General features: G+C 37.1%; 1 protein-coding gene across 5 annotated transcripts in view; it reads right to left on the bottom strand.

Annotated features, from left to right (window-relative positions):
* The window catches only part of LRRC28 (leucine rich repeat containing 28), a 157,181-nt gene that overhangs the window by 57,196 nt on the left and 77,301 nt on the right, over positions 1–22,684 (bottom strand). For 4 of the 5 annotated variants that reach the window (XR_009355325.1, XM_059180130.1, XM_059180131.1 and 1 more), the window contains one exon: positions 2,774–2,980. The exons of the other annotated variant lie outside the window; for it this stretch is intronic. Coding sequence is in view for 3 of the 4 variants with exons in the window: in XM_059180130.1 (XP_059036113.1) it covers positions 2,774–2,980 (207 nt within the window). In the remaining variant the exon portion in view is untranslated. The remainder of the gene's footprint in view (positions 1–2,773; positions 2,981–22,684) is intronic. 5 annotated transcript variants of the gene reach the window in all.

Here is a 22,684-nt window from a genome sequence, read left to right as displayed (position 1 = left end):
AAAAATTTTGATTATATGTGGGATTCTCAGCAGGACCTGGGCTCTAGAGCCCTAGAGCTAGATAACATTCTGGTTTAAGTGTACCTTTGGTATCGGACATGAGAACAGAGCTGTGGATCAGAGCCACAGGCAGGATGGAGTCAGTTGCTGGATGAATGAATGGTTTAGACTTGAGACAAAGCGTATCTGATGGAAGAAACAAGAATACAAGAAAAGCAAGTTGTGAGCAGCATAAAATTAAGGAATCAGGAACACCACGGAGGTTGAAGTGGCCAGACAAATGGCCTAAACTTTTATATGATTTTTCTTGCTGTATGACCTGCTGATGATAGACAGATTAGAAATAAGTAACTGGGAGCACCTGGCTGATGTCCAGATTGGGCAGGTGAGACAAAGCTATACCCTCTGGCAGACCGACCCTACTAAGTGAGTAGAGACAGACACTGAGTTGGGCCAACTGGAGTGTCTATGTGAGTGTTTGAATACAAAATGGCTGCCCACATTTGACACTGGAGGTGGCTACACAACTAGAAAGATGTTCAGTATAGTTCAGCCCTATTCCTATCTTTTTTTTTTTTTTAGAGGAGGGAGAGAGGTATGGGTGGAGGGGCAGCGAATCTTCAGCAGGCTCCACGCCCAGCACAGAGCCGGACGTGGGGCTCGATCTCATGACCCTGGGATCATGACATGAGCTGAAGTCAAGAGCTGGGTGTTCATCCAATGAGCCACCCAGGAGCCCCAAGTTCAGCCTTACTCCAAATGAGGCCCCTTTGCAGAGGGATCAGGCCTGGGATGTAGAGAGAGCATGTCAAAGTGGAAAGGACGAGGAGTTTAGATCAGACAGAGTCTCTGTCTCTCACTAGCTGTGCTTTTGGGTAGGTTACTTAACTTCTCTGAATCTCAATTTCCTCATCTGTAAACAGGTTGTCAATAAGTTTTGTAATAACAGGTTCTGTAATAATTAAATTAGAGAGCCTCTGTACCGTGCCTAACAGAATACCTAATTCAATAAATGATTGTTCTTACAAATAGTTGCAGTACTATGACTCATGGAGACACTCCCTGTAGACGTGGTCAGTAGTAACAACAACAGTAATAATAATAATTCTATGAACAATAGTACCAGCAACTCCAGACTTAACAAGCGAATCTGTTTCTGGGAACACCTGAGAGTGAAAGCATGGTTGCCTGTAATGGGATGTGCTGCCTGACCGCGAATGCTGACGTCAGACCACTGAGTTCTACGTCACGCAGATCAAACCATCACATCCTTTACTTCCCTCCCCCCCTTCCCTGATTCACGGATCGGCATTGCCTGCAACATCCTGGCCATCTGTTGGTAGGGAGTTGGCATCGGTACAGGCAGCAGCTCTTAGAAAGTGGTAAATACAAGTTTCAGGGGTTACTAGAGAGGGTATGACTATGAGGAGGATGGAAACTTTTAAAAAGCAGGATATGGTAATCCCAAAGCTCTATCTTCTCAGTTGAGTTATCTGCATTTTTACGGGGCTGTAGTGTTCTTACAGACACGCTATCTTATTGGACTTCAAAATAACTCTAAAGTCAACAAGATAAATGTTATTATTTCTGGTTTACAGATAAGGTCAATGAAGCTCAGAGACGCTCTGGTGGTTTACTCCAGGGCATGCACTGCAAGGTGGGGGAAACCAGGTGAGAACCTGGATCTTTGGATTTGTAGGTTGGTGCCTCACTGCTGCAATGGTTTCACAACCTGTGGTTTACCCAGCAGGCATTTTATTTTTTAAATCTATTTATACTTGATATTTTTCTCACTTGAAAGAAAACTCTGGTTTCTTAGAAATGTAACTTGCTTCTGAAATGGTCTTATTTCATTTTGCTAATTTTATAAGTACAAAATTTAATTATATTTATAGAAAAGTAATTTTTAAAATTGGATAATTATTCAGTATTACTCAAACTGATTTTCAGATTTCCCAGTTATTTTTAATTGAAAATAATATGTGTACTGTATTATGGTAGAAAATATTTCCTCTCAGGGACTAGTAAATTATTCACTTCACTGCCATCAGGGATAAATTATTCATTACAAAAAATGCTTTCATGAGTACAATCATAGGAGGCTTACTATGACAGTGTAGGGTTCTGTGGGGCTTCCTATTTTAATTTTTTTTTTTAATGGCACCTTTGTTTCTTACAAGTTAACAAAATAATGCAATTCTCAGTGAAAATAAATGTATTCTTTTATTAAAATGGGCCTGCCACAGAAATCTACGGTGAATAATATGTTATGTGTTAGCCAGGGTGACATTTCTAGCTCAGCAGGCAGTTCGGCCAATTGTAAAGTTTTTAAAAATTGTGTAGTCTGGTTATCCGACAATACTAATCATTAGGATAACCAATACAAATTTTTCTCTGTAGAATTCAACATCTAGACAGATAGCTTTGTACCAGTAGCTATCCTTTCATATTGCTCAATATCCCCCATCAATTTTGTGGTCTTATATATGCATACATACATGCTTTCATTCGAGTACATCATCTCCTATCACCTGTATTTTGTCTCTAAGCCACATTTACGTACAGATTTCCGTTTTATCATATGAAATCCTGGGCTGAAATCAACTTTGTTAACCAGGATTGATGCTTTGTTCAGGGCAAAAGTGGATTAGAGAGGCAATTGAAGATAAGCAGAATGAAGGAAACTACCCTATCCTTCCTAGTCAAGCACACAAAGGCTTTCTGTCTCTGTCTTTGGCTTTTTTGGCTTTGCCAGCCAAACACGATCACTTACCAAGTGGCAAAAATGCGAGACGGTTTCCAGCCATGGAGAGCTCGTTGAGGCTGGGCAGCTGGCAGAGATGACGCGGCACGCACCATAGACGATTGCGGTCCGCGGTGAGGTACTGCAGAGAAAGGCACATGTGAAGCCTCTCGGGTAAATTTAGCAAACGATTGGTAGAAATGTCTAGTGTCTGCAGCTCCTTCAAATCGCCAACCTCTACAACCAAAATCAGAATTAAGATAAATCGCATCCTGATTAGATTAAATAAAATGAATCAATACTGTTAACAGTTCAAAACAAATAAAATCAGTCGCTGCGGCAATTTCATAGACGTGAATGCCAAGGTAAGCAAACAATCTGGCAGAGGTAGGTATCTTTAAATTAGCCTGCTAGAACTTTTTTTGTTTTGTTTTAATGGAGAAGAATGCTGGCCTGGAAAAAGGAGAGACACAAAGTAGCGAATATGAGCCAGAAGTCTGTTACTATGGTTTCTGCTTCTTGATGAATCAAAAGTTGTTGCTGGTGTAGGAAAAGAACACTTACGGTGACTTCCAGGTACCTGGGCTTTGCTGCTCTTGTGATTTTCCCTTCTAAGTACATAGTAGAAGACTTAGAAACAAATTATAGTAACCCAGCAAGTGCACTTCGTTTATGTGAACTAGACAGAAAACTATGTGGCCTGAGAATTGAGATGCCTCTTGGAAATGTTCACAATGGCGAAGAATATAATGAGATGAAATTGTTGGTAGGCAACAGTTTTAGACACTGTTCAGCCACATGGTTCCTTTTTTAAAAACCCACTCCAAGTGTACACATCCTAGGAAGATTTACTTTCATTCCATCCAAATGAAGTCTTTCCATTCACTTGAATATTCCCTCGTTAATGACACCGATTCTAGAAATCTGTTCCATGGTGAGTACAGTTATGTTCCTTATTATGGCAAATCCCTGGTTCTGAAGGTTAGGAAGTTCTTTACAAGGTACTTCATCCTTTTCAGGAAAAAATCACCACCATGAAGCCTCTCCGGGCACAGAAAGCGCTGCTAAGCAGTCTCTAGGGAATGGACCTTTATTCTGTGAGTTTCATCCGCTCAAGGCTCCACGGCAAGGGTCGTGTAGGGCAAGTCTACCTCTTCCACATTGTGGAACTTCCAAGTTGAAGTCCACGGAGGGTGTCTCTCTGCTTTCTCTAATCCTGAGGCTGTTCCATAAGCCATTCCCCTCAGGGTAAGGTTTCCCATGTTCCCACCACTTTATTGCCCCCACCTAGGCACATCCCAGTTTGTTCAGGGCTTGGGTTACTATTAGCAATGTCTTCTCTCCTGGACAGAAAATCTCCCGTATGGGATGCCCGGTTACACAGACTACGTTTTCTTACTGCTACAGACCAGGAGCTGGCAAACTCGGGCTCCCAGGCAAACTCTCTATGCCGTCTGCAAACTAGTTTTTACATTTTTAAAAGATGGCGAAAAAAAACCCAGCAAAAACAGGAACAAGAAAGAATATGTAGCAGAGACCATATGTGGCCGGCAAAGCTTAAAAATATTTATTATCGTGCCATTTGCAGAAGAAGTTTGTCAGTCTTCGTTAGAGACAGTTACCCAGAGCATTTTTAGTGACTATTTTTAATAAAAGTAATACAAGTACAAAATGTATTGATTTCTAGTTATTTTTATAACATTACAAGGGATTTATGCTGGGATATTCATACTTCATTGTCCAATTTCCCTCCTGCTGAGCAATGTAAGCATTTGAATATGGGCAGGGAGGATTCAGGGAACTGTCTATGGTGTTTAATTGGAGCTTTGTTCTGTTTGAACCTAACTGATGCACACGGGAGTCAATTTCATTCTTGGTTCCATTAGCACAGTATTTCAGTTAGATATGCCTGCCAATCTACCTACCTAATTCACACACACACAAAATGCTTCTAATTTGGGATGTGTAAGGTGAGGGAGTTGAGGGAGGAATCATCACATCCTAGCACTGGATAAGCAGCAACTAGAAACCTTCCTCACCTTGCTTTGTAAAGTGACTATAGGACTGAAACAGGACAGAAGTGCAACCAATCAGCTACACACCATGGGGTCAAGGTGCAGAGAGAATACGACAAGGTATCTGCCATTGAGAATCCCTGGGCATATAAGCAACAATGTTTGGGGCAACTGGGTGGCTCAGATCATGATGTCAGGGTCCTGAGATCAAGGCCCACCTTAGGCTCTGGGCTCAAGGCAGAGTCTGCTTGAGATTTTCTTCCTCTCTCTCTGCCCCTCCTCCCACTCACATGTGCTCTCTTGCTCTCTCTCTCTAAAATAAATAAAATCCTTAAAAGAAAGAGAGAGAGAGAGAGATGATGTGTGATTGGAGGTCAGAGGAAGAAGAGGTAGATGAGAGGTGGAAGAAACTTTTGCAAAATGTACTGGAGGAGCCAGGTACTTGAATAGCTGAAGAGGAAAATGGACACAGCGCTGCCAGCAGGGCTTGGGGGCGGGGCTGAGAGACCAGGAAAGGAACGGAAGTGAAATAATAATGGAGCAGGCCCAGGGGCTGTTCGGAGCCTAACAAGCATCAAAGACACCCATGGGAGAAGAGTAGGAAATGAGTTCCTTGTGAGGCCTTCATGCAGACACGAGTGGCAGTGAAACTGGGGAGAGATGCGTGGACTCACGGCAGTGAGAAACTGACATGTCCTACAGATTCCTCCAGAATAACAGCACTCTTTATTAGAAACCAGAATGATGGATATATAAAAAGCAGTGGAATGGAAAGGGATTCTTGGCTGAGAAAGCAAGTAGACATTTGACTAGAACACCAGCAGTGTGACAAATGTAAAGAATTCCAGAGGTATTTTAAGAAAAGCATCAGGTACGCTTGATTAGAAACAGAAAACAGTGGAAGAAAAAAATGGTCAAAGATAATGTTAAAGCTTCTAGATTCTTATACTCTAAGTATGGTGATGCCAGTCCTAAAAACTAAATTTTTTAATGAAAAAGTTAAAATTATATCAATACTTCTGAATTGCAGTCTCTATTAAACCACATATTGAAAGAAATTCAAAAAATGTATTTAAAAATCCCATGGGAGCAAGCAAAATCAATTATTTTAATCACTGGTTACAAAATAACTAAACGTGTAAAAAAGTGTTTGGATATGGTCGCAAAAATTACTAAAGCTTGCGACTGCCCACCATTTTATTCTTCCAATAAAGACTTATTTATTTATTTAAAAGAAAGAACAAGGGAGCATGTGAGCAGACACGAGTGGGGGAAGGGAGGGACGGGGAGTCAGAGGGACAAGGAGACTGTGCACTGAGCAGGAGCCCTACACAGGCCTCAATATCAAGACCCTGAGATCATGACCTGTGCTGAAACCTAGAGTTGGGAGCTTAACCAACTGAGCCACCCAGGCACCCCAACTGCCCACCATTTCAATTCAGCATTGCCTTACTGTATTGTGAGATGGGAAAATAATATTTGATTATGATTCTAAGTTTTCCATAATGTGATGATTTACTTTTTACAGTGGTAACAGATCAATATTTACACTCTGCTTTGGCAGACATGCACATATATTTCAGAGATTAAAATTAATAACACTTTTGACCAAAAAAGGAACACACATAATGTCAGTACCAAAGGTCAAAGTACTGAGGGATGGGAAAGAGAATGAAAAGTTGACATTTCTTACTTCCTATGTGAGATGAATAAAAGCATTTTATTAAATCTGAAACATGCAGGACTGCACATATTAAATGCATGAGTACAACAAAAGGACATTATTCTTAGTAGCTTACAATATTTTGGCCTTTTCAAGTGTTATAAAAAACTTGAGCTATTATTCCCATTAAAGTACTGAGTTGAATACTGTCTATAATGTGATTAGGAAATTAATGATTTTGTCAAACCATGAAAGTATGTGGGAAAGAGAGAAATAAAAATTAAATAGCTTCTCAGATAGACTCAATTGAGCATAATTTTTATGACCATTTTATACTAGGACGCAAATCTAGGACTACAAATGGCATGCTAACTTCAACAATTGATTAAGAAATATACTTGCTTAAGCTCAGTCAATGCAAAGTATATTTTTTTTGCCAAAATTTTATTCAAGTTCTAGTTAGATACCATATAGTGCAATGTTGGCTTCAGGAGCAGAATTCAGTGATTCATCACCCACATACAACACTCCGTGCTCAAGACATCTACTGGCCTCCTTTACGCCCATCCCCATCTAGCCCACCCCCCACTCCCCTTCATCCCCCTCAGTTTATTCTTTTTTTTTTTTTTTTAAGATTTTATTTATTTATTTGACAGAAGAGATCACAAGTAGGCAGAGAGGCAGGCAGAGAGAGAGGAGGAAGCAGGCTCCCTGCTGAGGAGAGAGCCTGATGCGGGGCTTGATCCCAGGACCCTGGGATCATGACCTGAGCAGAAGGTAGAGGCTTTAACCCACTGAGCCACCCAGGCGCCCCCCCCCTCAGTTTATCCTTTAACAGTCTTTTTAGTTAAAGATTTTATTTACTTATTTGACAGAGATCACAAGTAGGCAGAGAGGCAGGCAGAGAGAGAGGAGGAAGCAGCCTCCCTGCTGAGCAGAGAGCCCGATGCGGGGCTGGATCACAGGACCCTGAGATCATGACCTGAGCCAAAGGCAGAGGCTTAACCCACTGAGCCACCCAGACGCCCCTCTTTAAGAGTCTTTAATGGTTGTTTCCCTCTTTTTTCTTTCTTCCTTCCTATCTTCCCTTCTTTTTGTTGGTGTGGGGGAGGGGAGTACATGTTTAGAAAGCGATTGGGTCAAACAAGAGTTATCTAAGATTCTAACTTAAATACAAGAAATACGAAATAAGCCTGGTGTAGCAAAATATCAGGTAGAAATAAAGAAACAGAATCCAAAGTGTGGGCTCCAGTTAAAAACTTGAAAACACTCAGCCAACATAAATCTAGCAAAAGTGCTCAAGTCTGAAGATGACACCGAGGCCAGGGCAACAGGATGAAGTAACTCTTCCTTCATTCCTGAAAATCCAAGATTCCTGCTTCTGTCACATCAGTCAGACTGAAAAACTTGGAGCATCTCTTGTAGAGTAGGTATGCTGACAACAAATTCTCTTAGTTTTCCTTTACCTGGGAGTGTCCTTCTACCACTGTAATTCCTAAAGATTATTTTGATTAGATACAGAACTCTGGGGTGACCATTCTTTCCCCTCAGTACTTTAAAGATGCTGTTCTATTGTCTTCCAGCCTTCATGGTGTCCAAGGAAAACCCTACAGTCATTTGAATCGTGGTTTCTTCAGGTGCTTTCGAGATTTGTTCTTTAACTTTAGTTGTTAGCAGGTTGATTATGATGTATATATAAATGACTTTTCTGAATTTATCTTAGTTGGGGTCAGCTGAGCTTTTAAAGTAAACTCTATACCCAACGTGGGGCTTGAACTCACAACCCCAAGATCAAGCATCACATGCTCTACTGATGGAGCCAGTCAGGCCCTCTTAGCTGAGTTTTTTTTTTTTTTTTTTTTAAGCTTTTATTTATTTATTTATTTGTCAGAGAGAGAAAGAGAAAGAGAGAGAGGGCACATAAGCAGGCAGAGTGGCAGGCAGAGGCGGAGAGAGAAGCAGGCTCCCCGCTGAGCAGGGCTCGATCCCAGGACGCTGAGATCATGACCTGAGCCAAAGGCGGTGGCTTAACCCACTGTGCCACCCAGGCGTCCCTTAGCTGAGCTCTTTAAATCCATAAATGTATGTCTTTCACCAAATTTTCTGTTATGCCATTATGTCTTCAAATGTAAGAGTTACTGAAACTGGGTAAATACAATAGACTATTTATTTTTCTCCTTTTAAGTGTTTCGAGATGTGCATGACTGCTGAAGGCAAAAATCGTAACATCACTGATATGATTTTCAGTGTATACAGATGTACTACTTCTGGTAAGTATAACAATAAAAGGTTGATGGAGGAAAGCAAAAGAAATTTCCAAGTAGATTTTGAAAGATATCTATATTGTAAGTTCTAATGCAGAAAAGAGATAAGCCTGGGATACCTGGATGGCTTAGTCAGTTAAGCATCCAACTCTTGATTTCAGCTCAGGTCATGATCTTGGGGTCAGGCCCCAAGTCAGGCTCCACTCTCAGCTCACCGCTGCTCTTCCCCCAACCTGTGTGCACTCTCTTTTTCTTTCTCTCTCAAATAAATAAATAAATAAAATCTTCAAAACAACAAAATGAATAAAAAGATAAGCCCCAAAAGCCAATAAATGAATTCAAACAGAATACTAAAATACATTTGAGTAATAACAAGAAAGGCAGTAAAGAAGGAATAAAAAGACGAAATCAGAGGTGACAAACAGAAAACTAATAATAAAACAGTAAGCCTAAATCTAATAAGGTCAATAATAACATTAAAAAGCAAATAGCCCAAGCATACCAATGAAAAGAGATTACTGGATTAAATACAAGATGCTAGTATAAAAGGAATCCATTTAAAATATAAATACATGGGTAGATTAAATATAAAGTGATAAAAACACATGCCAGGCAAACCATAACCAAAAAAGAAACAAAAAGAAAAGCTGGACCTTCCAGCAGATGGAGTGAGGAGGCTGCCAAATCCTCTGCCCAGAAAGTAACTATAAAATTACATGAAATTGTCAAAAGCAACCGTTTCAGTACTCTGGAAACTGACCAAATGGAAAAGCACATATTCATGAAAAACTATGACACTTCCAATAAGAAGAAGAGAAGTATGTGACAGGCTCACTTGGGGTGGTTCCCATCCTTCCACCCAGCCTGGTTAGTACAACAGTCCTAAGACAGCTGGGCAGGGGGCAAACAACCGGCAGTTTCACCGCTGGAGGGGGCTGACGTGATCTGGAACAAAAGGTGAAAAACCCACACCTAGTACTGTCCTTAATAATTAGTAACAATCTTGGTTGCAAGTGAACATGAGAGGCTGAGGCATGTTCTTGATTGAAGCAAGCAATAAATTGGGCAGGTAGGCCAGAAATTTAACAGTGAAGCAGCCCAACAGAAAATAATAGGGTACTCTTGTACTCTATTACTGCCTAAATGTAAATGGGCTTTTGAACCCACACACAGATCTATTGAAAGAGGACAGAAGCCATACCTCAAGATGTTCAACCGCCAAGATACACAGAAACAGGCACAAATCCTAATAAGCTAAGCTTAAAAATAAGAACAAAAATAAGGAGGGAAAAAAGAACATAGAGACATCACCACAGAGACATCAATGGTCACAAATTGTGGGGAAATGGATTTCATATTTTTAGTCAAGGCAAATTACTATGAATATCAAATAAGTAAATAGAAATAGCAATAATTCTCAGGTGGGAGGAAAATCAGAATTCAGAATTCCTACTAATATATTATTTAAAATGTCTATTTTAAAAAATTACAAAACATGCATTAAAGGAAAGTATAACCCATACTCAGGAAAAAAAATGAGTAAATAGAAAATGATTCTAAGTGTACCCAGATGTTGAATTTAGCAAACAATTACTTCAAACGAGCTCTAATAAATACACTGAAAGAAATAAAAAAGTGGCGCTTGGCTGGCTCAGCCGGGTAGAGCATGTGACTCTTGATCTCAGGATCATGAGTTCAAGCCCCACACTGGGCCTAGAAAAGGAAGGAAGGAAGGAGGAGAGAAAGGAATGAGGGAAGGAAGGAACAAATAAATGAATGAACGAATTAAAAAGAACAAGTTCGAGGTGCCTGGGTGGCTCAGTTGGTTAAGCAGCTGCCTTGGGCTCTGGTCATGACCCCCAGGGTCTTGGGATCGAGCACCAGATTGGGCTCCCTTCTCAGCGGAGAGCCGGCTTCTCCCTCTCCCTCTGTCTGCCACTGTGCCTACTTGTGTTCTCTGTCTGTCAAGTAAATAAATAAAATATTTTATTTTATTTTTATTTATTATTATATTTATTTGTTATTTATTTATATTTGTTATTTTATTTATTATTAAAAAACAGAAAGAACAAGTTCAAAGAAGGAAAGTATGATGATAGTGACAAAACAAAACAAAACAAAAAACCCGTGAAAATCAATTTCAAGAAGAAAACTAGAAAATTCACAAATATGTAGAAATTAAATAACATGTAACTGAACAATTGTGAGTCAAAGAAGAAATCAAGAGAAATTTTTAAAAAATGCCTTGAGACAAATGAAAACGGAAATACAACATACCAAAACTTATGAGGTATATAGCAAAAGCAGTTCTAAGAGGGAAGTTCACAGCAAAAAACACCTACATCATGAAACAAGAAAAAACTCAAATAAACAAACTTACTTTTGTATCTTAAGGAACTAGAAAAAGAAGAACAAAGCCCAAAGTTCACAGAAAAAAGGAAATACTAAAGATCAGAGCACAAATAAATGATATAGAAATTAAAAATAGAAAAGATCAATGAAACTAAGAGCTTGTTCTTTGAAAAGCTAAACATAACTGATAAACCTTTGGCTAGACTCACAAGAAAAAAGTAGGAGGACTCAAATCAATCAGATCAGAAATAAAATAAAAGAGGAGATTTAGAACTGATATCACAAAAACATAAAGGATCACACGAGACTACTATGAACAATAATATGACAACAAATATGACAATCCAAAAGAAATGGATAATCTACCTACCAAGAATGAATCATGAAGAAACAAAAGATCTGAATATACCACACCCTTTACTAGTAAGGAGACTGATCAATAATCAAAAACCTCCCAATGAACAAAAATCCAGGACCAGATGTCTTTTCTGGTGAATTCTACTGACTATACAAAGAAAAAATAATCCCAATCCTACTCAAACTGTTCCAGAAAAACAGAGTTTGCAAAAAACTTGCAAACTCATTTCATGAAGCCAGCATTACCTTGATACCAAAACCAGAGAGAGAAGCCCCAAGAAAAGAAAATTACAGGCCAATATTCCTGAAGAACAGACACAAAAAGTGTCAACAAAATATTAGCAAACTGAATTCAATGATACATTAAAAGGATCCTGTCCCATGAGGAAGTGGATTCTAACTCCGGGGATGCAATGATGACTCAACATCTTCAAATCAATCAATGTAATAACACCACATTAACGAAATGAAGGATAAAAATCATATGATCACCTCAATTGATGCAGAAAAAGCATTTGACAAAATTAAACACTGTTTTATAATAAAAATTTTCAACAAAGTGGGTACAAAGGAAATTTACCTCAACACATTAAAGGCCTTATATGATAGTCACAGCTAACATCATACTCAACAGTGAAGCTAAAAGCTTTTCTTCTAAGATGAGGAACAGACAAGGATACCTATCCTCATCACTTTTATTAAACATATTATTGGAAGTCCTAGTTAGAGCAATTAGGCAAGAAAAAAATATAAAAGGCATCCCCATTGGAAAGAAAAAAGTAAAAGTGCAGATAACATACACAGAAAATTCTAATAACTCCATTAAAATATTGTTAAACTAATAAACAAACTCAGTAAAGTTCCAGCATAAAAAAATCCATAAAAATCTGTTTCATTTTAATACACTAATAATGAGCTATTAGAAAGAGAAATTAAAAAAAATTCCTGAAATCTTGCCATTTATGATGATGTGGATGGAACTAGAGGGTATTATGCTCAGCGAAATAAGTCAATCAGAGAAAAGACAATTATCATATGATCTCCCTAATATGAGGAAGTTGAGAGGCAACGTGGGGGGTTTGGGGGTAGAAAAGGAATAAATGAAACAAGATGGAATTAGGAGGGAGACAAACCATAAGAGACTTTTAATCTCACAAAACAAACTGAGGATTGCCAGGGGAGGAGAGTAGGGGGAGGGTGGTTGGGTTTTGGACATTGGGGAGGGTATGTGCTATGGTGAGTGCTGTGAAGTGTGAAGTGTGTAAACCTGGAGATTCACAGACCTGTATGCCTGGGGCTAATAATACATTATATGTCAATAAAAAATAAAAAAAATTATAATAAAAAAATTTAAAAAATCAATTTCCTTTCCAATTGCATCAAAAAGAAAAATAACCTAAAAATAAATTAAACCAAGGAGGTCGAAGACCTGTGCACTGAAAACTGTAAGACACTGATGAAAGAAACTGAGGAAAATACAAATAAATGGAAAGATACACTGTGCTCATGAATTTAAAGTATATTGTTAAAATGTCCATACTACCCAAAGCAATCTACAGATTCAGTGGAATCCTTATCAAAACATCAACGGCCATCTTTCACAGAAATAGAACATAAAATCCTGAAGTCTGTATGGAAACACAAAATACCCAAAAAGCCAAAGCAATTTTGAATAAGAACAAAGCTGGAGGTATCATATCCCTTGGTTTCAAGCTGTATTACAGAGCAATAGTAATAAAAAAGCATGGTATTGGCATAAAACAGACATATAAATCCATGGAACAGAAAAGAGAGCCCAGAAATAAACCCATGCATAGATGGTCAATTAATTTACAACAAAGGAGCCAAGAATACACAATGAAGGAAGAATAGTCTCTTCAGTAAATGGTGTTAGGAAAACTCGACAGCCACATTGAAAAGAATGAAACTGGCCACTATCTTACACCATACACAAAAGTAAACTCAAAATGGATTAAAGACTTGAATGTAAGACCTGAAACCATAAAACTCCTAGAAGAAAACAGGCAGTAAGCTCCTTGACAATGATCTTGGTGATTTTTTGAACCTTTCACGAAAAGCAAAGACAAGTGGGACTGTATCAAACTAAAAAACTTCTGCACAGCAAAGGAAACCATCAACAGGTCAAAAAGGCTATGTGTGAGTGGGAAAAATATTTGCAAGTCATATATTCGGTAAGGGGGAAATACACAAAAACAATAATAACAATATAACTCCTACAACTCAAAAGCAAAAAATCACAAACAATCTGATTTTAAAATGGGCAGATCTGAATAAACATTTTTCCAAAGAAGACATACAGACAATGGACACACATAAAGATTCTCAACTTCACTAATTATTAGGGAAATGCAAATTAAAATCACAATGCTGAAACACCCGATACCAATTAGATTGGTTATTATCAACAGACAAGAAATAACAAGTGTTGAAAAGAAAAGGGAATCCTCATGCACTTTTGGTGGGAATATAAATTGGTGCCGCTACTATGGAAAACAGTATGGAGGTTCCTCAAAAAATAAATTAAATAAAAATAAAATTACCATATGATCTAAAGATTCCACTTCTGCACACTTATCCAAAGCAAACAGAAACACTCAAAAGCACCCCCATGTTCACTGCAACAATAGCCAAGGTGTGGAAACAATGTAACTATCCATGGATAGATGAATGCATTAAAAAAAAAACAAAAAAAACCCTGCAATGGAATATTATTCAGCCATAAAAAAGAATAAAATCTTGCCATTTGTGACAACATGGATGGACCTTGAGGGCATTATGCTAAGTGAAGTAAGTCAGAGAAAGAAAAATACCATAAGATCCCCCTTACATGTGGAATCTTTAAAAAAACGTTTAAGATACAGAGAACAGAACAGTGGTTGCGGGGGGGTGGGTAGGCAAAATAGGAGAAGAGAGTCTAAAGGTCCGAATTTCCAGTTATAAAATAATTCATAGGGATTTCATGTACAGCACTGGTAACTATAGTTAATAATACTATATTGTATATTTGAAACTTTGTCAAAGAGTAAATTTTTTTTTTTTTAAGATTTTATTTTTAAATAACCTCTATACCTTGCAAAGAGCTAGATCTCACAACCTCAAGATCGAGAGTTGCACATTCCACTGACTGGGCAAGCCAGGTGCTCGTAGACAGTAAAGCTTAAAAGTCCTCATCACAAGAAAAAAAAATTTTCTAACTATGGTGATGGATGTTAACTAGACTTACTGTGGTGAACAGTTTGTAATATATATAAATATAAAATAATTATGTTATACATTTGAAACTAACGTAATGTTTTATGTCAATTATATCTCAGTTAAACAAAGATGAAAGATATTTATTACCATAATAGAAGGCAATAAAGGAGATACAGAGGAACATAAAAGATATGAGTTGTGTAGAATACAAACAGGAAAATGGCTGATGTAAATATATCCATGCCAACAATTACAGTAAATGTCAGCAAACAGAACAATGCAAATCTAACAAGAATGTTAGATGGCCTAAAAAACAATATGCTCTCTCTAAGAAGCACACTTTAGATGTAATTGTACAAACAGGCTGAAAGTAAAAAGGATGGAAAGAATTTATACCATATAAAAAACAACAGGAAGAGGGACAGACCAGCTAGTTTTGTATCAGAAAAGTCAGACATTAAGATGGGAGAAATACATATGGAATATATATAATATATGGAATACATATATGGAATATATATTATATAATATATATAAATCTGGAATATGTAACAATTTATAACTATATGCACTCTAAAAACCAAAATGTACATACAGCAAAAACTGACAGAACAGAAAGGAGAAGTAGACATTTCAACAATGACGGATGGTGATTCTAATACATCACTCCCAATAACTCATAGAACATCAGGTCAGATGCAAAAGACTGGAGGCAAAGGACTGAAACCACATGGACCTAATGGGACATTTACAGCAGAATACACATTCATTTCAGGTGTACATGGTACAGTCTCAGTACAGACCATTCACTAGACCAAATAACACATCTCATAAAGGAACTGAAATCATACAACGTATGCAGGAAGGAGTCTGGGAAATTGCCAATATTTGGAAATTAAACAACACACTTCTAAATAACCCAGGAATAAAAGAAATTAAAAGGAAAATTAGAAAACATTTTTGACTAAATAAAAACAATACAATGTATCCAAATGTATGAGATGCAGTTAAGGGTGGGCTTAGGGTAAAATTTAAAGCTTTAAATGCCTACCGTAGAATAGAAAGTTTCAAACTCCTTGCCTAAGCTTCCACCTTAAGAAATGAAAACAAAACAAAACAAAACAAAACACCTGAAAACTAAACCAAAAGTAAGCAGAAGAAAATAAATAATAAAACATATAAAAAGTATTCAGGTCCCATGGGGTGGATGAAGGCTGGTGTACACGGGGCACAGGGGAGCCTTAGGGGGTACAGGAACTCCTCTGCGTTTGATTCTGGTGGTAGTTACACAACTCAAAGGGTAAATGTTTATGTTAAAATAAAAACTAAAAACAGGAACATACATTATTTTCAAAAATAAAATTCTTTCTAAAAGTTAAAAATAAAATTTACATTAAAGCAAATTTTTAAAAATTCCATGCATTGATTCCCTGGACATTAGAAATGAGTAAGAAAAAAAAAAGAAGTAAGTAGAAAAATAATCCTTGGTATAAAAAATATATAATTCATCAGTTCCTTAGCTGTTTTTATTTCTAGTAATGAGCATCTTGCATTTTGCTGAAGGCTTTTTAAAATATGGCATTATTACAATTCCCTTTTAATAACATTTCTATAATTATTTTACTGCTAAGAAATTTGGACACCTTTAACATTTAACATGGACACCTTCAAAAATATTTATTGCTAGAGTATCTTGAAATTAATGTAGTCTTACTGATGCCGAATTACAATGCATTCTTTCTGAAATACTAGTGGAATCTGACTCTTCTCAGCTGGTCTTCTGTGCCCACACCACTCCCCACGGAGTAAACATCAGTGTGTATACTTTATTTCCTCACTGTACCTAGAATAATCCTACCTTCACAGCTGCTACTACTGTTTACTCTTATACTAAATATGCAATATCTTAAAACTTTTCAGCTACTTATAGAATATCCTGAAAATGATTTCATTATTGCCACACAGTAATTACTTACACTAAGCATAAAAATAACACTAGAGTGCCAATTTCAAAGGAAAAAACAGTAAGACCCCTTTAAATCATCACTCTCTGCTGATACACATTGACCTAACCTAAAATTTAAGTGGGAATGGGAAGGAAGCCACCCACTCCATGCCAAGCCAATGACCACAGAAAGTCAATAACAAGGCTTGGTGTTTTCAAGCACTGGCTTTTTCCAGTACCATGAGAAACAGCTCTAATTTGAGCTCCAAAGCACACTGGGTTAGCAAGAGGATACACAGAAATTAAAGGCAATATTGCAATGCCAAATTCCATTCTATATACAGTAAGTGTCTCTCTCTTTATATTCCTTCTCTTCCTCTTGATTTGGGCTGTGGAAGAGACATACTCTAGTATGTAGATATACGTTCAAAGCATAATCCTACTACTTATCAGCTGTGCAACACTGGGTTATTTACTCAAATATTTAGATCATTGACTTGACGGTTAAAAAACGTCATCTGTAAAAAGAAAAGACAAAAGAACACGTGCCTCAAGTAATTAAATGAAAGCTCTGGTATAATTCAATAATGCATGGCAGAAAACAATAAATACAATTTTCGGTTCATTATACCGTATAATATTCTAAGCGTAAATCCTAAAGATGGATGTTTTAAACTGATGTGGTTTTGTCACAGAAACAATTGCGAACACCGTATGTGTGTTTGTTATGTCGAGCACACAGAGAGAGGCTCTGAGGAGGGAGATTAAGGAGATGGGCAAGACTACTTCCTAAAAACCAACTCAGATTCCCATCACCTGTCAGTCCATTTTGAAGGAGGGCTCACAACAGCATCCCCTTGGGTTAATAGCAATTACCAAATGATACAACCACTTCGATATTATTTGTGACATCTGGGATCAAATCCTACATACATTCTAAAGTCATAACAAACATGTAAATTACTATTTCTGTAAGAAGAAGTTTAACCTGCTTATCTGACCTAAGAACTAGAATTCTGTAACAGTGAATACTATACTTGTCTTTTTCAATCCAGACTGATCACTCTGCAAATAAGCAGTCTGTCTAGAAATGGCCTGCTTTCCACAGGTGGGCTGGAACGTGTTTACAGGTAAAAAGAAAGTTTACCCTTTAAAACCTTTAAAATTATTTTTTTATTAAAACTAAAAAGGGTATAATAAAGCCTTTTATTTTCTCAATGATATTTTATGAATTGGCTAATGGCCAAATCTAGGGATACCTTTAGAAGCTATCATTTCCTCCACAGGGTAGAGACAGAGGACAAAGGCCGGATAACTGTGACAGGCCACACTGCAAAATCTGCCCCGAATGTCTTCTCTCTACCCACAATGATCCACACTGAGCTCAGCACCGTATCATTTCCTGCCTGAATTCACCTGATAGCCTCCTTAGCTGGTCTTCTTGTTTCCGTTCTGCCCCTTCTCATCCATTTTCTACAGAGAAGCCAAAGTGACATTAAAATGCAAGCCAGATCATGTTCCATCCCTGTCCAAAACTCTGCCCTGGCTTCTCTACTGCACATGTGCATCAAATCTTACACACCATGTTACTAGCAATGAGGTCCCACGATCAGCCCCTGGCCTGCCTCTCTCATCCACCTCTGACAATCCAATTACTCTGCCCTCCTTTCTGGCCCAAGAAAGTGTCCAAATCACTTCTTCCCTCAGAGACTCTGAATTGGCTGTTTCCTCTGCCAGGAATATCCCTTGCCCAGCTCCTCAAACTGTGGGCTCATTCTTGTCTTTTGGAACTTCAGGGTTATATTTTCACAATGGTCTTCCTGGACATTGTAATTAAATAGGAACACACATTCTCAATTATAGGACCCCATTTATTTCCTTCCCTGCATTTACCACGATCTTCACTTATTTTATTTATTCACTGATTTACCTATTAAACCACAGTCAGTGCCTCCCATTAGAAAATAAACACGAGAGCAGGAATACTGACTGCCTTATTTATTGCCATTGCCCGAGCACCCCGCAGTTTCTAATTCAGTAAGTAGGTGTTCAGTAAATACTCTTTGAATTAATGAATCCCTTAAACTGTCTCACTTGTTAAACAACCACAGACTAGACTTCCAGCTTGAAAAAAACTCTCACAATTTATTATTCTAATTTGTTTACCAAAATTATAAGTTACAGAACTTTGATACAACTCACAAATCCTTGAAAAAGTAAATGTGAAAAAAAAGAAAAAGAAAAAAATGAATGTGAAATCCAAGACCCCCAGAAGTTTATTGTACGTCAAAGAGAATTTAAACTCCCCCCAGTGCCTTGTAACTAACTGTCTCCGTGGACACAACTCATGGGACTCTTCGGCAAAAGAGATTGCTGACAGAAGACTAGCAGCTCACATATTAAATAGCCACAGACTGTTAAGCATTTTCAAATTCCTGTATGTGATTTCTTATAGTTGATACGATTGTAGAGAAATAAATATAATACACATAAATTTACTAAGAATATCATGAAATCATGTAACTAAATTTTCAGCAAAAATTTTAGAAGTCATATAAGCAAATATTGTCAGTCAAGGTCATCAGCCAGCAAAGCAAATCCAATCATATGTTTTCATTCTTATCTTTTGAAATTCCTATTTTGAAATTGTCTTAAGATCTTGATACAGAATTGCTTCATGGAATCCAGGACTCAAATCCACCCTAAAGAGAATAGTATTTTCCATCACCAATTTTATTATGAACATGCCTCAAACTCTGAAGGCATATCCAAAAAGAAAAAAAAAAAAATTTGGTGTTTAAATAAGATTGGCAACTGCAGAATCACATAGGTTGAATACGTTCAATGACAGCTTAGGGGCATTTTTACAACAAGGTTGTTTTCACATTTTTGTAAATTACTTAAAAACTTCATCAGCAGCTCTTATTCAAACTTAGAAGCCATAGAATCTTGTTGGAATGAGTGTGTCAGTAGGATAATTAATTCAAAGAAATTAACAATAATTTGACTTTGTGAACTCAGAATCTGGGTACATTTGTTCAAGTATGACATCCTTTTCACATTTGGGAAGGCATAATCACATCTTTCCAGTTTGGAAAAACTAAATTCATTCCTTAACTGGTCCATTTGATGGGCCAGAAACAGCCTGAGTTTGTTTCATATCAGGATGCAGCTGGACTGAAGGGAGTGACTATTCTGGGGGCCCAAACAGTACCAGTGTGTTTCTCCATCTTCACTCTTATCCTATCCCAGTGCAACTGCATGCTTACTTGTGTATGCTCCCTCCTATGATGGAAGATGCATAATGTATTTCTAGGCCACGTGAGCTAAATGAGTGTTAGGAGGCTTGCTTCAGAACCTACTTACCAATTATATTATTTCCAAGAGAAACAGTTTACAGATTAAACAGGAACTTATAAACAACATTTTTAATATATTTTGTAATACATGACTAAGGGTCTTTCAGTATATGACAAAACTGTCCACTACCATAAGGAGCTTGCTCTATGTAACTCTGAATGTGTGACAGGTTATGTTTAATAACACCTAATCATGATGGAGAATAAAATTAACAATACCAGAAAATTCACTGGAAAAAAGTCCGTTAAGTGTGCATTTGATTCATATAGGTAATAAACAAGAACTTTTTAAAGTTAAGAATATCAAACTAGCATTTAAGACCTCCTCTTAATTAAGAAAGATAACTAAGTATTATTTGGGAGCTTTAAAATAAAATGCTGTGAAACTTATGACATCTGAAAACCACAAAAGAAACTGATTTGACTTAAATACTTATGTCTGAGTGTTAAGCTTGCCAATCAATTCCCAACAGAAATTTTAAAATGTGAAAGATAGTATAAAATAACATTGTTTTGACATTTTACCTGGTGCTCTGTGTGTGATTAAATTATACACTAGACTCTCATTCAATGTTCTTCAAAATAAGTAATTTACCAGGTGTTTATCGGTTATCTAACCAAATAGTCAATTTGGCATTTCAAGGAGCTAGGAAAATGTCAATGAGAATTTTGCAGAAGACAAGAGAAAGTATCTAGAAAGAATTCTTGCTAAGTGGCAATTACACCTAACTGCTAGAAAATAATGGCATATAGCTCTTCTTCAGATACATTGTCTTTAAAACTTAAAAGCATTTATTCTAAACTTAGTATCTTTATTACTGTTTTATGTCAGTACATGGATTACTACTTGGAAAAATCTTTTATCTGCCTCACTCTACAGAGTCATGGAGATGACTTATGCAGATTTTCATTTTATGTTACATTTCAGTGATTGTCTGTTTCACAGAATTCTTCTAGGCAGGTTTTAACCTCCTCACTCAGGATAGCACATGGGGGGGTTGGGGCTTTGATCGGAATGAGGTCACAAGGTAACTGTTGGCATAAATATCATAGTGTCATGATAGAGAATAAACATTTACTTTTTAAAAATTTTACTACTTTGCAGAGAATAGTTAAAAGCAATCCATATTTCACTATCTGAAAAGAATGATATTATTAAAATGAATGCTTTCATCTCACTTTCTAAACTCAAATTAAAACAGGGAAGAATTTTAAAGAGAAAAATTTTAGTGTATATACATTTCAAATTGATCCATTCCAGTTTATTTGAAATTGCCCTAAGTAACTACCTTGAAAAATGGAAAACGTTGATAAGAAGAATAAACTCCACTGATACTGACAGAACACTTCGAAACCACAGGAAAAACATATCATGAAAAACATATAAACCTGAGTTTTTAAAAAGTTTTCCATTAATTAAAAGAATTCCACATTAAATTAAAAATACAACTCTGATTTCTAAATGTGTACCCTTTGCATTATCATTAATTTAATTAATAATTAAATAATAATAAATAATTTGCATTATTACCACATCACTATTAATATGAGAAATCTGACATTAGAGAATTCTGAATTTGTTCACATTGGCTGTCTATCTTAATAGAAAAGCAACAAGTGTCTAGATTTATGACGTGTAGCTATTTAGAGTTCTAGTGGAAATCACCAGCAGAATGAAAACAGAAAGGTACTCAATAGTGATTAACATGGAGGATACAGTTGAAATGAGGGCACAGAAAAATGTTAGCTTTTCACTTTTAAACTTTCCTATAATGTTTAATTATTTATTTCTACGCTCATGTGTCACTTCTATAGTAATATAAAATGAAATACTACATCACACACTTGGGGATTCCTTAGAACAAGAGATGCAACAATTCCAAACACCTGTAATATAGATTTTTTTTTAGTTGTTTTTACTTTGGCTAGGAATGATCACACATAGACCTGTGATTAAGATTCTAAGAATGTGTATATATACCACATCTTCTTGATCCATTCATCTGTTGATGGACATCTAGGTTCTTTCCATAGTTTGGCTATTGTGGACATTGCTGCTATAAACATTCGGGTGCACGTGCCCCTTTGGATCACTCACCACGACCAAGTGGGATTTATTTCAGGGCTGCAAGGTTGGTTCAACATCCGCAAATCAGTCAATGTGATACAACACATCAATAAAAGAAAGAACAAGAACCATATGATACTCTCAATAGATGCTGATAAAGCATTTGACAAAGTACAGCATCCCTTCCTGATCAAAACTCTTCAAAGTGTAGGGATAGAGGGCACATACCTCAATATCATCAAAGCCACCTATGAAAAACCCACCGCAAATATCATTCTCAATGGAGAAAAACTGAAAGCTTTTCCGCTAAGGTCAGGAACACGGCAGGGATGTCCATTATCACCACTGCTATTCAACATAGTACTAGAGGTCCTAGCCTCAGCAATCAGACAACAAAAGGAAATTAAAGGCATCCAAATCGGCAAAGAAGAAGTCAAATTATCACTCTTCGCAGATGATATGATACTATATGTGGAAAACCCAAAAGACTCCACTCCAAAACTGCTAGAACTTATACAGGCATTCAGTAAAGTGTCAGGATATAAAATCAATGCACAGAAATCAGTTGCATTTCTCTACACCAACAGCAAGACAGAAGAAAGAGAAATTAAGGAGTCAATCCCATTTACAATTGCAGCCAAAACCATAAGATACCTAGGAATAAACCTAACCAAAGAGGCACAGAATCTATACTCAGAAAAC

Source organism: Mustela lutreola, chromosome 7 (assembly GCF_030435805.1).
Source record: "Mustela lutreola isolate mMusLut2 chromosome 7, mMusLut2.pri, whole genome shotgun sequence".
NCBI lineage: Eukaryota > Metazoa > Chordata > Mammalia > Carnivora > Mustelidae > Mustela > Mustela lutreola.
This window is presented reverse-complemented; position numbering and strand designations above follow the sequence as displayed.